This window comes from Miniopterus natalensis, chromosome 5 (assembly GCF_054644295.1).
Source record: "Miniopterus natalensis isolate mMinNat1 chromosome 5, mMinNat1.hap1, whole genome shotgun sequence".
NCBI lineage: Eukaryota > Metazoa > Chordata > Mammalia > Chiroptera > Miniopteridae > Miniopterus > Miniopterus natalensis.
The window spans coordinates 22,184,228-22,205,905 of NC_142085.1; the positions used below are offsets into that span (position 1 = coordinate 22,184,228).

General features: G+C 39.2%; 1 protein-coding gene across 1 annotated transcript in view; it reads right to left on the reverse strand.

The window, feature by feature from the left end:
* PKHD1 (PKHD1 ciliary IPT domain containing fibrocystin/polyductin) overlaps window positions 1–21,678 on the reverse strand; it is a 377,339-nt gene that overhangs the window by 205,688 nt on the left and 149,973 nt on the right. Inside the window, 9 exon segments of the mRNA XM_087817135.1 lie at window positions 188–322; window positions 5,389–5,494; window positions 6,784–6,896; window positions 13,540–13,670; window positions 13,934–13,990; window positions 16,173–16,298; window positions 18,345–18,536; window positions 20,789–20,946; window positions 21,354–21,564. Of these exon segments, the coding sequence (XP_087673261.1) occupies window positions 188–322; window positions 5,389–5,494; window positions 6,784–6,896; window positions 13,540–13,670; window positions 13,934–13,990; window positions 16,173–16,298; window positions 18,345–18,536; window positions 20,789–20,946; window positions 21,354–21,564 (1,229 nt within the window).

A 21,678-nucleotide genomic window follows, 5' to 3' on the forward strand; every position in this document is an offset into this window, starting at 1 on the left:
GGTATATTTGAATTTTATTATAAATATCACCACTGTTACAAATAAAAAGTTCCTCTAACTTTTACCAATTAAATACAAGATTCACTGAAGAATGCTATTAAAATTACATATCCTGGGTCACCAGGGAGCCCAGCACACATGATTCTGTTTTGATGGACAGCCTAAAACAACCACATAAGGTACTTACCTTGTGGGCAAAATGACCAAGTAATAAGCTGTCAGTAACTACAGTATTTGCATCACTTTCCAAGATGTCAATTCCAAAATCTCTGCATGAATAAACTTGGAAGTTTTTCAAGTAAAGATTGCTACTTCTAAAAATCTATATATAAAAAAAACACACACACAAAACAAACAAACAAACAAAAAAACAGCATACGTTTATGTCAAAGGTCTGAGCTTGGCTTTTCTTGCAGACTTCCTGTAACTTCTTTAATTATTGATTAAGTATAAATAGCAAGCTATACCATATTTAAGCAGCTTTTGTCCATCAATATCTATACACACATCCCAAAGTTGCCATGAGGTCAGCATGAACTAGTCTCCTTTAGTAACATCCCCTCTGTTCTTTTCATTTCTCCAAATAACTGATATATTAAAAGGATCAATGTGAATCCTCCACGTACCTAAATTAAACTTGCCATCTCCAAATCACACAAAATTAGTAGAGAAAAACATATCACACAAGCTCTGCAGTGCTTAACATTTTCCTCAGTGTAGTATATATTAACTAATACTGTCAGAAAATTGCAAATGTGAAATAAGTAATTGAGCATGACTGCAGACTCCAAGTACATTATGCGAACATATATTTATGGCCACTCCTGTTAGCAGGTCCAAACAGGGGTCAATTATTAACAAAATTAGCTTAATAGAGTTGAAAGAATACCACTGGCTTGGGGGACAGAACCCTTCATTTTCACCTATCACTGATACTAACTAACTAGGTGATCTTAAAAAGACACCTAACTTCTCCTTCGGCCACATTCAACCATCTTTACAACCAGGGTGGAGGTCAGCACTAGCAATTGACTTAACACAGTCACTTCTTATTCATTAAATAGGGTCATGGTTGCCTTCATATCTTAAAGTGGAAGTTTCCTAATAATTAAGCCAAGGTAGCCTTGATTTACCATAGTATCCTGCTTCTTCTCCCTGTCAATCAGTCTTTGGGCTTGAGTTTTCAAGAATTAAATAGCTCGCATTTCTCGTTTTGTATGCACCAATAGCTTTTCTAAAATGATAGATCTTTGAAGATACAAAGGTTTATTTAAACAAAATAGGTATGATCTTGACACAGTTGTTACCCAATTACAGGCATGTCAAGTTCTGGCAAATAACTCATTCAAAAACAGCTAACATTCAGCATTAACTAGAGAACCTGGTAATTTCTAAAGGAAACACACACACAATAGCAAAAAGTCCGTTTGTGGTATAAATACAGCTTTACTAATGTGTTCTCATCTCACTTTCCCTCTTCTAAAAGAATCACTGCATTTATGAGACATGGTGAGGAGTGGGGATTTTTCTCAACTTTTACTAACACATACAAGAGGGTCAGATTGCCTGAGTTGGAATCCAGCAATCCTTAGCCTGTGACATGAGCAAGAGTTTCACCCCTAACGCAGAGAGTTTTCTTATCTACATAAGGAGGAAATAATGATGCTCTCCCAAAAGTTAAGATGAGTAAATGAGAAAATATACAAAAATATTAGCTATCAATATCATCAAATAGGTATAAATTTATATTTATACGCAGTAGAATTTTTACCCGCTGAATATTATGTTTAAATATCTACATACATGACACTTATGTCTAATGACCAGGACACAGTCAGACATCTAATAATGAAAGTTTATGAATTTAAATGCAACGTTCTTCTTACGTCATGAAGGAACTTCTCAGTGTTCCCATTCCCAGGAATGTTATTATCAACTCACTCTATCACCATCCAACTCTGTTTACTAACAAAGGTAATAACTACAGCTGTTATTATACAGTTTACATGCAGGCACTCATCTAACTCACAAAACAAACTTATAATTTAGGTACTATTACTATTTCCATTTTACAAATGAGATAGATAGAAAGAAACAGGGAATTTGCCACAGATAGGAAGAGGGAACATTTGAAAGTTTGCTTGGGTATATACCAAAGAAGTTAGGGGTTTTTTTGTTTGTTTTCGGGTTTGGTTTGGTTTGGTTTGGTTTTTCTAAGAGCTTTATTTAGATTTACACACCATACAATTCACCTACTTAAAGTGTACCACTGAAAGGTTTTAGTATATTCACAGACATGTGTAACCATCACCACAGTCAATTTTAGAACGTTTTTACTTCTAGAAGAAACACCATATCCTTTAGCCCTAAGCAGCCATTACTCCCCTTTCTGTCTCTATAGATTTTCCTGTTTGGGTTTTTTCATATGTGTGGAATCGTATCGTATGTGGTGTTTGTGCTGGCTTCTTTCACTTGCACAATGTTTGCAAGGTTGGCCCATGTTGCAGCATGGCACTTCACTCATTTTATGGCTGAAGAGCATTCCATCGTCTTGATGTGCCACACTGTACTGGCCCATTTGTCCGCTGATGGATATTGAGGTTGCTTCTACCTTTTGGTTATTATAAATAGTGCTGCTATAAACATGTGTGTATACATCTCTGTGGGAATATGTGTTTTTTATTTCTCTGATACAGACCAAGGAATAAAATTGACGGATCAAAAGGGTTTTTTTTTTAATATATCTTTATTGATTTCAGAGAGAGGAAAGGAGAGGGAGAGAGAGAGAGAGAAACATCAATGATGAAAGAGTCATTGATCAAGCCCACAACCAGGCATGTGCCCTGACCGGGAATCAAACCCCGATCGCCTAGATCCTAGGTCGACGCTCAACCTCTGAGCCACGCCCAGCCGGGCTCAAATGGTGTCTTTATGTTCAATCATTTCAGGAACTGCCAGACTGTTCTGAAGCAGCTGGACCATTTTAAATTCCCACCAGCAGTGTATGAGGGTTCCAGTTTCTCTACATCTTCGCCAGTATTTAGTATCAGATTGAGTCTAGCCATCCTACAGGGTATAAAGTAGTCATATCTCCCCGTGATTTTGATTTGCATCTCTCTAATAACTCATCACATCGAACATATTTTCATATACTTATTGTTCATTTGTGAATCTTCTTTGGAAAAATATCTAATCAGATCCTTTGCTTGTTTTTTATTGGATTATTGATCTTTTCATTGCTGAGTTATAGGAGTTCTCTGTGTATTCTAGATATAAGCCATTTTCATATATGATTTGCAGATATTGTCTCCCATTCTGTAGGTTGTGTTTTCACTTCTTTATGAGATCCTTTGAAACATTAAAATTTTTAATTTTGATAAAGTTAAACTTACCCATCTTTTTTTGTTGCTTGTTTTTTTTCATGTCATATCCAAGGGTTATTGGCTTAATCCAAGATAATAAAGACTTTCTCTTTTGTTTTCTTTTAAGAGTTTTATAATTTTTGTTCTAACATTTAGGTTTTGAAAGGATTTCGAGTTAATTTTTGTAAATAGTATGAGGAAAAGATCCAATTTCATCCCTTTGCATGTGGCTTTCTAGTTGCTCCAGCACCATTTGTTAGAAAGACTATTATTTCCTCCAATGAATGGTCTTGGCATCCTTGTCAAAAGTCAGTTGGCCAGCCCGGCGGGGCGTGGCTCAGCGGTTGAGCGTCGACCTAGGATCCAGGAGATCGGGGTTCGATTCCCCATCAGGGCACATGCCCGGGTTGTGGGCTCGATCCCTAGCAGGGGGCGTACAGGAGGCAGCCGATCAATGACTCTCTCATCGTTGATGTTTCTATCTCTCTCTCTCCCTCTCTTTTCCTCTCTCTGAAATCAATAAAGATATACTTTTAAAAAAAGTCAGTTGACCATAATATGGGTTTATTTCTGGACTCAATTCAATTCTATTGATCTATATTTCTATCTTTGCTCCCATACCACACTGTGTAAATGTACTATTGCCTTGTAGTATGTTTTGAAATAAGGAAGTGTAAATCCTCTAATTTTATTATTTTTTTCAGATTGTTTTAGAGGAAGTTACTTTTTAAATTCCCTGCTATCATGTTAATTACTCTCCTTTACTTTTCTCATAAAAGTGAAGTTCCCAAAACATTCTCATTATTTGGACTTACAAGAGTTCAATCTTTAAAAATAATTTTTTTTCATGAATTCAGCACTTCTAGTTGCAGAACTTGAGAGGGCTGACTTTAATGATCATCTTTTATTATTTTTGTTTTGTTTTGTTTTGTTTTATTAGGTTATTTCCTCTAGAACAAGGTTATTCAAGAGCATGGAGACAGAATTTAAGGCTCTGCAAGACATGATTGCTTAGGGCACTCAACAAATGTTTCTACTAGATTCTCACCCCTATATTTTTAGTGCTTATGGGAAACAAAGTATGTTATAAAATTAAATGAGAACAAAATACTAAATACAATTGGCTATCCTCTGGTTAGCTATCCTAATTATGTGTTTTGGGTCTTTTTTCATCCACAATTGTCTTCCTCTTGTTGGATATATAAAATAAATGTCTAACTTTCTTATTGTGACTTAATTTTATGTTTTTATTCTTTTTACTGAATGCCCTGTAAACATATTTCTTCATCGATATATGTATCCCAGGCTCCGGATTTCTAAGTGGCAGAGACCAAGTGTACATAATTTTATCTGTATAACACGAAAGAGTGACCCTGAATAATTTGTATATATTGCTGTTAACAGTGAGCATACAAAGGTTCCCTGGAAGAAATCACTGTGATAATGAAAAGTAAATGATTGAACATGAACTTTTCTCCCTTTCCAACAAAATAGAAGAAAATTTGGCTCATTGATAAAGGTAAGAATAGCACCTTGAGCTGGAATTTTTGTGTTCCAATGATGAATGGCACTTTTTCTTATCAATGAAGCATGTATTAGTCAAGATATAAGGGTATCAAATGCACAACATTTGGAGTTTGGATTCTGTACCTGGTTGTGCTACCATGTGACTTCGAGCAAATCCCTTTGCTTTCTCAGCTTTAATTTTTAATCTCTAAATAGGCACGGTATGGGAGAAATGGAAGACCTCTATGATTTTTTTGGTTGTAAATCTCTATAGTAATTCTGCTGTTCTCTAGTAGAGCTGCTTATGTCACCATAAAGGAAGTCAACTAGCCCTGGCTTAGTAACTAGGAATTTGTCCATTCAACAACTATTCCACACACACCTGTGATGCTGTTGGTTCCTTAAAACTATAATGATATTACAATGCTCCCCTCAGCAGCAACTCATCTTCCTTTAAATTGTAATGTATAATAAATCACAATGAGAAAAAAAGTTTTAATAAAAAACTAAAGAAACGTACCTGTGCACCGCCTGCACTTCCCCAAACCGAGAAGTTTTGGAACAGGGTGGGGCCAGTGTCATTGTCCCAAGGTGGCTGAAACTCAGGGTATACGAAGAGCCCACATCTAGAAAGTGAAACAAAGAGTGAAATTTAGTCAGCTTCTATGTTCAAACATCCTATGTTTTTCTCACTGGAAAATAGTAAGGTAAAAGTAATGAATGGAGATGAAACCCTTGACTCTTGTCTCTGACTGTCATTGCCCATCCCTCAGCCTTTCTTCTCCATTACCCTCCATGAACTGCTCCTGGATGGGAACAAGATGCAGATGGCCATGATCCCATTCTATCCTATCAGACCTTCTCTAGGTTCACACCCTTACTAAGAATTTAGATACCTTTTCTTAGCCCTTCAGAATATGATCCCTAATACCCTATCAGTCCCCTTCGAGACTCACCCCCTTGCCAGGAAAGTGAGTACTCTCCAACTTTTGTTCCTCTCCCTGAAGTGCCTTGTCATTTCAGGGTTCTGAATACCTCCTTCCTTCACACCCCAGGATGTGGAGAGCTGCTCGATAAAAACTTCCTAATTGTAATGATAATTCCATGACTCCTGTACTAATCCTAGCCTCAGCTGGCACTTCAACAGGGCATAACAATTGTTCTTAGTTCTTACCATTTTCCATTGTAGCAGTATTCCTATACTATCATTATCATAGGCATTCAGAGCTATCAATTATTGAGTTTCTACTGTATTCCAGGTGTTCTCTCAGGTGCATTGCAAAAGCTTTAATTTTGACGTCCAACTTTCAAGGTAGATGTTCCCATTTTACACATAAGGGGTCTAACTAAAAAAATAAGTAAGTAATTCAGTAAGAGTAAAGTCAGGATTTGAACCAGGGCCTGACTGATTGAAGCCCGTATTTTTCCCATGCTTCTCGAATTCCCTATACTGCCTTGCTTTCCCAGGCCCTTGACCTTAGCAGATGACATTACCCTCTACATAACAAAGACTTTGGACAGTCCCCTCTCATCTCACCGTGTGAAAGTAACAAGGGAAGAACCTCTTCTCCAAAGCTCATCTCTCCACTCAGTTACTGAGCCCAGACACTCAAGCCTCCTAGGGGCTCCGTATTACCAGTTTCTCCAGACCTCTTGGAAGTTTAATTGCTCTCGCTATTGAATTCTCCTCTGGCCACAAAAGGTGCATTTTGCCTTGCTGCCCTCTTAAGTGAATTTCCTCTCCCTCTCCCTTCCCTTCACCATCAAACTTTTTATGATCCAAAATGGTTCCACTGGTGCATCATCAAATCTCACATGGATGTCAAGTTATACTGTCTTTGTTGGTGTTGTACCAAAAAAAATGTCAAACCACAAGCCTTATACCCAAAATATAGATTAATTTCCCCAAAGTTACCTTGTACAAGACTGTGCAATGTTCCCAGTGAAGGAGAGAAGTGGAGCTTGTGATGTCTGGTTGGTCACAAGATGAAAAAAGTAGCCAAAACCAGCAGCACACACCCTGTTTCCCTAGAGAAATTAAGGATATTTGAATAATAGTTACTACATGTATAAATAATAAAATTACTGGAAAGACTCATATACGTGTTCATCCTAGTTTTTCATTCACTTCCTGTCATGATATATTGACACTTTATGGACTCATTTACTCTTTTACCCACCCATCCCCCACACTGACCCAGGAACCAAAAATGCTCTCATTCCTCTTCCTCCAGGCATTTCAACTAGACTGTAATTTACCCACCTCAAGAACTGGCCTCTTACGTTAAAGTGTCCTTGTAAAGGTCCACAGTGAGTTTATTTGCATCACCTAACCCAAGCTCTTCGGTATATGCAAGCATACACAGTGGCAAAGGCACACCTTAAAGCCTAGGCTGCTCAAAGTGTTCTCTCTGCCCCCTTGAACAAATCAATGGTTTGACAATGGGCTGAAAGCCAGTGATTACATTGGCCACGCCTGCATTCTGAGACACAGTGGCTGACTTCAAATACAATTCAGATCTCCTCAACGCATGTTTATCCTGATTAGATCATTTAAGTCATCTTAATATTTCTTTATAGGATTTACTATCTAAATAGTGTGGACGAAAAGGGGCCACGTGCTAACCTGACCAGCTCAGGAAAGGCCCACATGGAGGCCTTGCAAACTCATAGACCTAAAGCAATCACAAAGAATGGTCTGAAATGAAAACTTTTTAAACTAAAAAGTAGTTTATAGTGGGTAGTCATGTCCTAGGTTGATATTTTCCCTGTTTACCTTAACTGAGCTTTTCTGCTATCTTTTTGCATCTACAATAACAAGTCGTTGAAATGTCTAAGTAATTTTCCTTTTCCTCGACCCCCTCAAAACACAGGCACCACTCTGCGGAGACCACAAATCCCCTCATTGTTAGTGAGTTAATTGTTGACTGTTAATTGTCCTGCACCCACCTAAGTAAAAGAAGTGTGTGTCTATCATTTTACTTTTAGTCCAATCCCAGAGTTTTCCCTGCTTTGCTTTCTTTCTCCCACCTCCCTCATCTATCACCAGTGGATTTCATGTAACCCACTTACGTCTCCTCTTTTGATTGTAATGTATATAAGGTGCAAAACTGCCATTCTCAGGAGCATTATCTCAATCCATTGAGATTCTGCTTCCCAGCAATTGTCATCAGTTTGGCTCAAATAAACTCACAAAAATTCTTCACAGGTTAGAATGTTTCTTACATTGACAATAGTTTAATATCTTTTATATCTTCTTATAAACCTAAATTCTCCATTAGACCATGTGAATTTAGGGCCTTAATTCTGATCGAACTGAACACAATGAGATATTCTTTATAAATTCAATGAAATACCTACAACATATTCATCACTATGAAATATATTTTAAGATAGTATTGAAAACTAGCTTCCTAAAGAGTGTAATAGTGTAGACAGAGGTGTTTTGCTTGGCCTACCCACTGTTTAAAAAATGTTTTATTCTGTTTTCATCGTTTTAAAATCAAGAGAGCTGATACAAAAATTCAGACTTTCTGTTTTTATAGAAATACTGAGCCCAAATTCCCTATGGGATAGCTGAAGCTGAAAAGGGTCTGCCTCTTAGATTATGTATTATTTTGCCATAGTCCCCACCCTTCCTGCTTCACTTATTTATGAAACCCTCCTAGTCCCTGCAGGCATTTGAATTTGCAACCTCTTAACTCCAGGCAGTAAAGTAAATGACACATTGGCTGCTTTGTGTTTTTAGCAGGAGGAATGAAAGGCCAATAGATCTTTTCAAACAATCAAATCCAGCATAAGGCATTCCCAAAAAGAACACTAATTAGCATTGAATCAGCTATCTCAATTCTTCTCTCATTTTAGAAAATCAGACATACAATCCAGATTCTTGGCTTTAGGAAGTCTTGCTGTCACTGGGTTGGCAAATCCGAGTGCCCAATATATCTCTTCAGCCCTCATAGGTGCGCAGGAAGTAACATAGCTGTTGATTTTCAGTTACGATTACACAACTGGCAGCTCCCTCATGGAATTACATATGAAACTCCACCTTCCACGTAACCAGTGTTGAGTGGCTGTGGCTCTGCCTCACCTATGCGCCCTGGGAAAGGCCATGAGTATATAAGAACTGAGGGTTAGGAAATGGGGGCTTCTTAAACGCTACCTTCTCTACAAGTAAACCAGCAATGAGACAGGCGCACTAGAGGCTGGAAGTGATTGTCTCGCTTGGGCATATACCTCCCTCTATTTCATTACCAGTGAAATGCTAGCTCACTGTCCACTCTAACCAGGTAGTGCAAGGTTCAAACATTTAGACTAGAGTGCAAGGGCCACACCCTCAGTCAGCACCTTCTCCAGACAGGTGCTCAAAGGCACGTAAGGAATAGATCTGTTGCATCATCTGCCCCCGTGTCGTTAGTATTTACGAAGCATCTGGGTGATCATATATAAGTGTTTTCCAAGTGTGCCTATAGATGGGCAGGATATTCCAACTTTGGTCTTCTGTTGGCCGATAAAGAGCGGTTTTCTTATAAAAGAAGACTTGAACAGTCGGGTCACGTTGCTTCCCAGCCCTTTTCACCCTCCGTTGCAATTGGGTATGCTACAAATGATTCATGAGGAAAATCCACATATTTATGCAGGCAGCCGGCGGCATGTGGGGAAGGGTTTAAGGCAAGCAGGGAATTTTGTGTGGAAATCAATTTTTTGCGGAAGTCACTGTATTATGGACATTCAAGCAAGAGAAATTCCAGAGAGAAATTAACTGCTCAAGTAAGCCAGCTCCTTGAGGTGTGATCTATAGTTACCAGGGACAAAAATATGAGTTAACCCTTCAGGCAGCTCTTAAATATACATTAGCTATTGAGTGGGGAGAGCAAGAGAACTGAAACTGGGCCTTTAAACACAGAATTCCTTACAAAATTGATTCACAAACCAGAACAAATTCCCCTCAGATTAAATGGGTGTTTCCAAAGGGTTTGTCTTCAGGATTTTCCCGTGGGCTATCCTAAACAAGACTCTGGTCATAGGAAATTTCCAACACTGCCATAAACATGAGGTACCCTGGAGCTCTGGAGGTGAGCAGGCCCTTGCTGTCTGAGAGCGAAGACTCTCCAGCCTGAGGTTGATACAGCTTATGTGGACTGCAGAGGTGCAGCCTCTGGGCAGATAACTAGGAATCCCTAGAAGGAATCAGAGATGCAGACGCTGGAGCTGCCAAGGGAAGGCAGCTGGAAACAGTGCTCCAGGAGCTACAGGTGATGCATGTGGAACCACCACCAAATCTTTTTTGGAAAGCACAACAAAGGCATGGCTAGGGAGGGTACAGATGAATATCAAGTCCCCTGGAAACTCAGGAATATCACACTTGAGTCTTCACTAGCAAGAAAGCACAAAGCTTAGGTTTTGCTTCTCCCTGGACTTGGCTCAGCTGCAGCCTGGGTAGGGAAGCAGGCAGACCACTTGTGGCTATGAAAACTAAAAAGGAACATCATACTTGAAATCCCCTTGTACCACACAGGGCTAAAGGTGAGTCACTGTAAAGATGACTGACTGGCAGTCAAGGAAAATCCCGTGCGTTGTGGCTACGAGTTTAGTCCTAGGCTTAGGGAATGATATCTGACCACAAACCACTGCAGAGGCTTAAGGATCAACTCTGTTTGGTCACTGCCTGCCCGCCAAGCCAGAGATTTCAAGGTCAGACTCATGTATGTGGGAAAAAGAATTTAGGCTTTCATGATTGGTTGCCCAGGCATTAGGATTAAGTCGTCTTCTTCAAGAGTAAATAAGGGCTTTAGTTTAGTTAATAGTATTGTCCCGATGTCAGTTTCTTGATTTTGCTATTGCTCTGTGGCATGGTAATAGGAGATTTCAAATGTGATGTTTCTTTTTACATTATCATTGGGGGTATATTTCACACAGGAATGCTGTGTTATATTTTTACACCTTTCTCTGTGTCTAAAATTATTTCAAAATTGGAAGTTTAAAAAAGAAAAATCCTAATTAATGACAGTAATACAGTGGTTTTTAAGAAACATTTTGCCAGACTCTAAGAAAACTGAAAAGCAAGGAAGGAGAAAGGGTGAAATAAAACTGAGCACATGCAAAACTTGACTATATTCCCTTAAGGGTCATTTGACTCTAAACCCCTCACATAAAAGAACATAAAAGTCACCACCCCTAAAACAACTCCTCGGAACAAGGAATGCCTCCCTCACTCCTGAATATCAGAACAGCCTTGGACGAAGGTAGTATTTTTCTACCACATCTCTTTCTGTTCCACATATCTCACTCTCTCTCTTTCTCTCTCTCTTTCTCTCTCTCTCTCTCACACACACACACACACACCACATATCACTGTTATTGTAGCCTTCTTATTACCTCTTTGGAATAAAGGTGTATTTCTAAAATATGTTTTCAAAGATCTCTCTGTATTGTCCACATAGGACACACTTAATAAACAATAACTTACTATTTGCTCAATAACTGATATGACCTTCAGTGGTCTTAAAGGTCAACAGAAGTTCATAATTTTCAGGTGTTGCCACGCATGCCCAGTTACCAACTGTGTCCTTGGAAATAGCACATTCCAGACGACAGAATCCAAAGAAGACAGCACAGCAGTGAGCCAGTGGCACAGCTGAGAAACTAGAGTGGACTGCGCAGGATTTCACACTGAGAGATGAGTCCCACAGGGCTTAAATGCTGCCACAGATTAAACAGTCTGTTTTTTCAGACATCAAAATGATTGTGAGATCTTGGAACCTATTCTTTCTTCCCTCTTCATTCTTTGATTATGTTATTCAATTAATTTGTATTGAGAAACTATTGTGTTTCAGACTTTGTATTAGGGTCTAAAAGCTAATAAGCTACTGAAAAGAGAACTACAGAATTTTAAGGTCATTAAAGAACATGTCAGGAATACACCCAATGACTATACTTAATAAATCTACACTAGTGGCTTAAACTGAAACCTCATTCTCAAATACGTGCATTGTACTTTTTAAAAAAATTTGTAACATGGCCGGGTGTGGCTCAGCGGTTGAGCATCGACTTGGGATCCAGGCGATCAGGGTTCGATTCCCGGTCAGGACACATGCCCGGGTTGCGGACTCGATCCCCAGTTGAGGGTGTGCAGGGGGCAGCCGATCAATGACTCTCATCATTGATGTTTCCATCTCTCTCTCCCTCTCCTTTCCTCTCTCTGAAATCAATAAAGATATATTTAAAAATAAAATAAAATAATAAAAATAAAAATTTTGTAACGTGAACGTAAAAGGAAGAAATTAAAAGAATGAAAATGGAAGTCATTTCGTGGGGAACAAACAGCTTGTGTTGACTCAATTTTTCTATTGAGGACTGAGCATTGTTTCACAGGGCAGATCACAAATGCTCAGGTCACCTATCAGCTTTCTAGATGGCCCTCTGGCTCTCTGCACCTACAGACCAACAGCCAGCCCAATTCTTCTTGTGACTGACTATTGGCCAAGACACATGCCCAGGAAACCACAGGCTATTCAGTGAAGCAAAGTCAAATGGACAGCACCCCTGGCATTCAATATGGGATTTGGATACATTTCAGCCTCACACAGGAAGATGATTTGCGCAACCTTAAGGGTCTATTTACCTTTGGTTATTTCAATGTAGTCAAGATACTGTTACCCAAGAATGTATGCAGAGACATAGTTGTTTAGGCCCCAAAGCTTGCTGGCATGGCTGCTCAACCAGCCCTGTAGCCACCAAGTTAAATGCCGCTCTAACTGTTCTGGGTCTAGAGTTTGGTTTCCTTCAACCCATGCAGTTCTGCCTCCTTTCCCACTGGCATATTAGCTGCCCCCAATAGGCACCTAAAATGCTGTGTAGGTGCTGCGCTTGGAAAAAATGTAATTAAGAGTCTAGAAGAGGGTTGTGGAGGTTACTATGACTTTTATTAAGGGTTACTCAGCTAAAAGTAATTGAAAACAGATGATCAGAGAGAGATAGAGATGTTCATTCTCTCAGTTCCTCAGAAATCTGGCATAATTGTGACGACACAGTAGATGCTCAGAGAAGTGTCTCAGAAGAGTGGGATACTCATGGGATAAAATAATTGTAAAAAGGGAAACTAAATGGCCTCCCCACTATGCTGATACAATTCCTCATTCACAGACCTATGGCTGAACTGCACCAAAAAGTTAATTTCTTAAAATGCTTAGAGAGAAATTTACCAGGAAAAATAATGTTAAGTTGTACTAAATAATGGGATAAAAAAATCAAGTCCATCCAAGTACACTTCATTCATCCTGGAATCCGATATGCCTCCTGCACCTCCTGACTTCACTGGCCCTCAGTTTTGAACATTCTTAAAAGACAACAGTAGGACACATTCATATAGTAAGATGGTAAGGATTTTATAGGCAATTAATATTGAAATTGAGACAAAAATTGGCACCACAGTGGATAGCTCAGGAAGACATTTTAGTTTGCATTAATTTAAGTAACAGGAAAAGAATCAGCATCTACTTTGTTTGCACCATAGAGATACTGCTTCGAAGAGCATTCACAGGAACGCTGAGAAATGATTATATTTATCCCAAAGCACTTGTTTAAACAAAATCATAGTTTCTCAATACAAATGTGCAGCAAGTAAACATTTTGCACCATATCACTGATGCTGCCACTCCAAGTAACTTACTTCTACAACATTGGTGGGGCTGCGGATATAGACACCAGAGGGTGTCAGCATTTCAGGGCTGGAGAGTCCCTCGGCACCAGAAACACGGATGATCACATTGTTTCTTACTATATTTCCTTGTCCTGACCTGTCTAATTTAAGAAAAGATAAATTAAAGCCAAGAGATTCACAAACATAATTAAAATTTATGCAACTCAACACTCATATTTCTACTAATACACATTATAATTCACATAATGCATACATATGTATATATACTCATATATATGTATACAAAACATTCATTATATTCAACAAACTTAAGATATCTAACACTCTTCCATCAGGCCTGTCTATAAAATATATGACAACTTAAATGGATTGCAATAGATTTAAAACCAATTTACATATTTACCATTTTGTCTTCCAGGAATAGCCTCCCAAGGGATATATCTTGTCTCCATGTGTGTACCTGAGAACAAAAGATCATGTTACTTCAGCACATTTCAGGCCACCAAGGAAAACAAGGGACAACGCAATGCTATTTCTTCCTTGGGGTGTGGCTTGTTTTGATTTTGGTTTTTGTGTTTTTATCTATGAACCAAAGAGATACAGATTATATGTACTTTTTAGTTCTAAAGTATCATGTATTAGAAGTTCATTTTAAATTTTAAAAAACAAAGAAATAGATCTACTATTTTACTTCTTAGCAAGAATCTAAGTGACTGTCTCCACAGTTAAAAGCCACACACCCTAGTGTCAGCCCCAGGCCCATCTCTAGCTGTTCAAATGGGCCACTGGCTATCCACATGCCCCTCCCTTCCCCTGGAAGATCTGAAATGTCCTGGAGGAAAAGGCTGGCGACCACCTGGGACCCTCATTTCCAAATGCAAAGATTTGGAATAGAAGAAAATAAAACATGGGCCATGCTACGGAGAGAAAGAGATTAGCCACTTATATGGCATCAATAAAAAGCAGCCCCACAGCCGCCCAGCCTCATAGACCCTCTCTTTTCTGGGTCTTTAAGTATCTGGGCTTCCCATGTCATTTCATGAGTCTAGGTTTGCAAATCCTTTTTGCATGAATTGAGTACTTTACCTATAAGGCACTAATCAACAAATATTCTAATTCCATCACCTGCACTACAATAGATGTCAAGGGCAGCCAATTCACAATATCCAAGTGCTTGAAGCTAAACCCCTCCTGCAGGTTTTCTTCCTTGCCTAGTTAATGTCTACTCCATATAAGTGTTTTCTCCAGAGGTAATCCTGCTAGGGTTCCTTCCTGAATTACTGCTCCAGGTTTCCACAAACTTTTTCCTTACTTGGATAAAAGTAAGAATAAACAAAATTAACCCTCCATCTGTTGGTTTGTCCCATAGCTGTCATTTTTCAATCAATACATTTTCTTTTAGTGATCACTATCTTGGTCCAAAGTTCGTTGCCTTTTAGAGCTGGAATGTATCTTAAAGCAAGTTTATGTGATCCATATTTTCTCACTAAACAGTTTCCTTCTCAGGATTAGATCTTTTATAGCTTTTATCTTTAACAGATTGTTAAATGAAGTTTACATATTCCCACTAATGATATCATAGATTTAATTTAAATACAAAACATTATTTAACAAATACAGTTATAGTCTTACTTTCAGTGAAAACCTCTGATTTGCTTTTTTATTCTGATATAACCAAGATCCTTTGTTCATTAATTCACTCATTTCTTTCAACAAATATAGCTACAGTGCACTAGCTACTGTGCTAAATGCTAAGGAAACAATGCTCACATGAAATCTAGTGGCAAAAATCTAGTGGCAATCTGATGCTCTGAAACACGATATATAATTTTTAATCTGTAAATAAAAGATTTTAAACAGAGAATCTTGCAAAAGAACAAATGGTATGAACAGAGGAGAAAAACTTGTGCAAAGGCCCTGAGGCAGCAGAAAGTGTGGCCTTTTGAAAGAATTAAAATAAAATAGCTCAGTGTAGCTAGAGAAGAGAGAGAGAGAGAGGAAGACAAATTTACAGAGGTTAATAGAGGCAAAATCAGGGAGGGAGTCCTTTAAGCTAGGTGAAGGATTTTGGGTTGTACTCTAAGGGCAATAAGAAACTCCTGAAGGGTTTTAAGGAAAGAAGTGATATAATGCAATATGAGATTTTTAAGCATAATTATGGGTTGTGCAAGGGGAATGAATTTAAGGAGAAAAAAATGTGGATACCGGTGACCAGTTAGAAGGTTCTGAAACATGGGTTTTTTTCAGCAAGCCACAGGAGCAGCTAAGAACAGAATTCAAGATTTTTAACTCCTTGTCCAACATCCAGTCTTGACATTTCATGAGATGGTACAAAAATATGTTTATGTGACTTTGAATTTATTATGAAAATTGCTGACAGTAAATTTTAAAACCACCCATTGTGTATTTATTAATCTGAACTAAAATGTCACCTTTAAATGATCAGTTTTCTATTGGTAAAGCTTAGTTAGCCAATCACTGATAACTAAATTTAGATTTAGAATGTTTAATTATGGCTTATTTCTAATAAGCAAAGGCTAAAGTTTTAATAAATTGGAAATTCAAATTTGGGGATAATTCTTTTTGAAAAATTGTGTGTCTCACTCAAGAATATCCAAATTAAACAAGCTCAGTTCACTTACCCACCAGCAGGGCATGGCCTAAAATATCATAGAACACATTACTGTCCACCATCAGGCCCAGGGTCCCGGACATGCTGAGGCCTCTGCTGAAGGAGCCCCGCACTGTGCAGCCCTGTATGTAGGAATCTGAACAGGAAACAGTAAGGTGAAAATTAGAAGGCAATTTTGAAGGCTCCTCAGATTCTGATCTCTTTAGAGATCATCTCCAAAGCAAGCTATAATATAACTAAGAACATCCTCCTATTCTATGATGAAACTCAGGAAATGAGGAGTTGGAATCCCAAAGAAAATTTAAGAAATTTGGTCTCCACCTTCCCTTTGAGCTCAGCTCCCCTAGTTAATACAATCTTACCCACTTATGCAGAAAAACTCTGCCTCCTGCAGGCTTTCCCTGTCTCCAAATCACCATAGTATCACTACATGTGTACAACCAGTAAGTACGGATGTGTTATAGAGGTATTATGGGTTACATTTAGGGATTGGTAAACCTTTAAAAGTAGCCAGCATGCCAAGATTCCAGCAGCTTCTAACTCTAGTGACTGGGGGCAATTGGTCAATGAGTCATGAGGGCCTTCAGGACATGAAACAATAAAAGATGGTTGGCAAACATGCCAGAAGTTTATAACTTCTGGGTTAATATGTTGTCGCCTCCTAGGAAACACATTTGCATTTTAACAGAGACCTACAGGGAATAATACATCAACCTAGTGGTTTTCAAACTTTTTTTTAATCACTGAACCCATTTTCGAATAAAACCTAGTACGTATATAATAATATGTTCCTGAGCAGCTACTCTGAAGCAGAGGTTAGAGAAGGCAGATTAAGTAAATATTTTAGCAAGGGAGGGTTTTAATTATGTCCAATTGATAACTCATATGTGACTGCTATCCTCGTTTTTACTGGAGCTGGCCCCACATCATATGTTCTGTATCATTATAAGCACCAGGAGACAAAACAAACAAACAAACAAACAACAACAACAAAAACAGAGAAGGGCACTAAGATATTGATTGTTCGAATTAACTGTACTAGGAAAACAGCCATGTTAGGAACCATAGCCCTAAATGAATGTCAAAAATAAATAAATAAGGTGGAAGGGACAATGGAACATTAGAATAAGGAGATGTTCTTGGCATACAATTGATTTGAAATGAGAAGAAAAAAAAATGCTGCATTTGACCGCCAAGATTCTGCCTTCGATGACCTCAAAGATTCCTCTGTCATTGTCTGTTGAAATTTTAGCATTTCTCAAGGCACCTGAACCACTAAGTGTGTCCTGATGTCCTTTGTCAGGCACCACCCAGGAGTATCTCCCTTTCCAAGGAAGGCAAAGCTTGAATGTGTGGGTCTTGCTGGTCCTGAGGGTCGGAGAGGGAAAACTCAGAAATGACGCTTCCATTCTCATTACTTGGCATCTGTACCCCAATTCATGCCTCTCTGCAAGTCAGCTTCTGGCATTGGGATTTTGACTGGATGTTCCTATGACCCTCCAACTTTGGTTTCAGAACTTTTATCAGTCCATGTGGTCATATGCTTCTTCTCTGATTCTAATCTTGTTTTCCTCCTAGTGATTCCCACCTTCATCTGATGTTTCCTGCTCCCTTTCTATCTCTTCAGCTCTGGCCGAGATCTGCACACTTTGCCTGCTTGACATTCGAGGCAAAGTGCCTGGTTCTCAGCCCATCCTCCCCCATTTTTCTAGTCGAGAGATCCCTCTGAGTTAGGACAACTTCACAGGGAATTGCTCTCTGCTGTGCTGGGCTGCCATAGCATCGATGATTCACACTAGTCAATGTCAACTTGCCTGTAGTTGCAGGATTACAATGTGGATCATGGGGTTCATTCCACATCTGTTGTACCCATAGTGATGTTTCTCAAATTATATTCCTTGGACCACTTGTTCTAGAATCATAAGGCTTGCTTATTAAAAATTCAGATCCCTAGGCCCACCTTAGACCAGAATTTGTCTTGGCAGGGTCCATAACTCTGAACTTTAATAAGTTCCTCATTTTTTGAAGTCATACTAAAGTTTAAGAACCACAGATCTAGAGTATAATTATCCACCTCTGACACCCTCACATCCACATATCACCTGTCATGACCCTTGGAATGTAGTGCCTTGAACATGGGAGAAGATAGGAAAATGAGAAGTCATAGGCATGGACCCCTTACCTCTCATAGCTCCCACCAGAGCCAGGGAGCTCAGATGCTTATGGAAGGCTTGCCCCAAGTCCCGGAACTGCACTCCCTGCCACTGCACCTGGCTCGGCTCCTCTGGGAAGGACTGAATGAGGACTCTGGCTCCCAGATCCCTGGATCCCAGCATCTTCTCACTCTTGGAATACAAGCAGTGCTGCAAATTACCTGAAATGCAGAATGCAGTCAGGGGACCTGAGTCATATATGACACCCCTCTAGGACTTTCCTCCAGTTTGAAAGGCACTGACAGCAATAAAGACAAAGCATTACCGTTTATTTCATTTAATAGTCTTATTTTCCTTTTACTTTGATTCTCCTTTTTTGATTATTAATTAAAACATCCAATAGCTAGGACATGATGTTGCTTTCACTCTATTGTTTTCAGAAGCCACCCCCCCCCCCCAATTAATAATCTTCATCACTGTCACAAAGAGGCTGACTGTAACCCACAAACTCAACCTAAAGAGATGTTTATTGCAAACCAAAAGATCCCCTGGAGAGAGTGTGCGGTAAAATGACCTTCTCGTGGTTGATAATTGTAGGGAACGAGATGTGAGTGCTGAATGTAATCGTGGCTCTTTTTAGTCTTAAACTGTCCAATGGGCTTCCCCTTTACTTTGCTGCTTTCTAGTTTGGAGACCACAATAATGCCACTGCAGAAGTGGCAGAGAGCTCTAGCCCCGACACGGACTCCTCGTTCACAGTGACAGCAAATTGCATAAATGCAGTACACACAGATCCCCTTGCTGCAAAGTGTTGCCACCTCAGGATCCAGGGCTCCTTCTGTTGACACATGGCATGTGGTGGTGTGAACTAAGAAATCATCTCCTGGATTGATTCTTTGTTATCTGTGTTAACAAACCAAGTAAGTGCCACTACTACAAAATGATGTACCATTCTACGGTAAATAATCTGTAGTAAATTACAAAATCCAGTTGTTTGTTACCACCCAGAGAATGAATATATAAGAAGTGAATGAAGAGATGTTTTATATGCTTATGATTTAGCACATTTTTTATTATTTATGTCAGTGGTCCATAAAAGTTTAAGTGGTCGGCCTTGCATTATTGTGTTTAGCTATCTCGTTCCCACAGATCAGCTCCACACAAAGAAGAGGTGAGTGACATATGTTTTTAGTGCAGGTATGAATTCTGTTTTACTTTGAGAATTTTGTAGTAATGTTAAAGAGTTGTGTCAAAATCAGGGATTTTTTTTTCCGTTCGAAGCTAACAGATTTATCATGGCCTGAACCCAGATGCACAGTCTCACTTGCAACGTGATCAAGTGCAATGGTTTGCACAATTTGACCTGAGAATACCTGTATGAGAAATCCCAAAGTGTTTGAGATTCAGATCTCAGTTCAGCAGGATTGTTAAAGTTGGCAGTCACTGGGTTCTAATCCACTGCATCCAAACATTGTTCAGAATCACACATTGTGAGTTAGAAGACTGAGGTGGTAGGGAGGTGGGTTCGACGTCCCTCTCTCCCAACCACATCCTAATATTGTATCCACATGTGTTTATATGTAGATGTGACTCAAACCTTTAACTTCATCCAACATTTCTTCCAGACCCTAAACACTACCAGACATCTCAACTCAGATGCTGGCCTGGCATCTCATTCTCGACATGTACAAAATTAAACTCATGGTTTCCACCCTCCCACCCAAATAACTGTTCTTCTTCCCATCTCAACAAATAGCCTCATCATCCATCCAGAGCTCATGCCTGGGAGTCATCCTTGACACCCACACCGTCCTGAACCAAAGTTGACAAATGATGTCTTCACAACACGTGAAAGCCTCATAATCTACAGCCTGAGAAACTAAAACATAACCTACTAAACTAACCATCCCTGAAATAGATGTTTAATAGGCACATCAGTGTGATCCAGTGCCTGCTATTCTTCTGGAAGATAAATTGACTTTTTCAGCCACTTAGTTAAAGTATGTGGGAGTTCACTCAGGAAACAAACTCCAAAAGTGGGGGTGGAGGGGAGGGAAGGGAAAGACAAGCCTAATCAGTGAGAACGTGCTGCCTGCATTCATGACTCTGGCACTGAAGAGGTTTCCTGAGAAGTTTAGGAAGGACTTGGAATAAGAGTTAAGACTACATTATAACCTCAAGCCTGGAAATTTGATTCAACTCTCCAGATTTAATTCTTTAACAAAATTTTATTTTCTAAAAGAAATAATGAATTTCTCAAGTGGACACAGCTGTCTACCTCATTCACAAGATTGTCGAGGGCAGGAGATGACATGACAATTTATCAAGAGCATTCCAAAAACTACAGAATATTATACACATGCAAAGGTTAAGGGCTTATTCTATTTTGAAAGAAGTCAACAGCGCCACGTGTCATTCAACAGTAAGAACATTCTTTTCCACTTATTGGACTTCTCAACAAAATGCTCTCTACCTTCTGAAGAGTTAGCCTCCTGGCAAGAAGCAAGGAACTTTGTTCTCTCATTGGTGAGATTTCCTCGGATGGTAACCCTCCTGCTGAGCAGGGCCACTGTGGCCTTTAAAATATGGTGTTCACCAGCCACCCAATTTTCTGTGAAGTTGTGAGAGTATCTAAATAAAAAAGAAAAGAAAAAGACACATCTATAGACACCACTCTGAATCTTACTAGGAATAGTAAGCCATTATATTTGCATAATAATCTATCTGGGGATCGATTTCTTGGGAAGCTCAAATGAAAAAGAGCAAACTATGGGCACAAGTATGTGAAAATTTAGTAACTATACTGACTACTGCACTGACCACCTACTATAATATGGAAGTTCTAGAGTCTTACAAGAGAAACTTATTTAAGAAGTATAAATACTCAAAACATTGCATGCTTTAAAATTTTCTTGTCAAAACATCTACCATTATTTAATTAAAGATACATTATTGAAGGACAAAAAAAAAGTCCAGACACCAGCATGGTTAAGCCTCATCTTCTTCCATCTAAACAGACCCAAGCTGCCACTCAGTACCTCAAGGGTGATCTCAGATGGAGGTCTGCATTGTGCACAGTTTCCACAATGACAATCTCTTCTATGGAGTTGGCACCTTCAACTCCCATTCCACTGATGATGACAACTTCATCCCCAGAGTGCCAGTCCACAACATCTTCTAGAGCCAACACTGTGTCACGGACAGAGGCAGCTGCTCGAAGATGGGTGACAATCACTTGTGGTAGTGAACCTAAAGCAGTAGGAGAAAAATTTGCCTTCAGACATTTGAATAGTTAATACAAACGTGGTGTTACCCAGCCAAAGAATCCTGTGAACAAAGAACCTGGGAAAGCTAGTTTCAGGC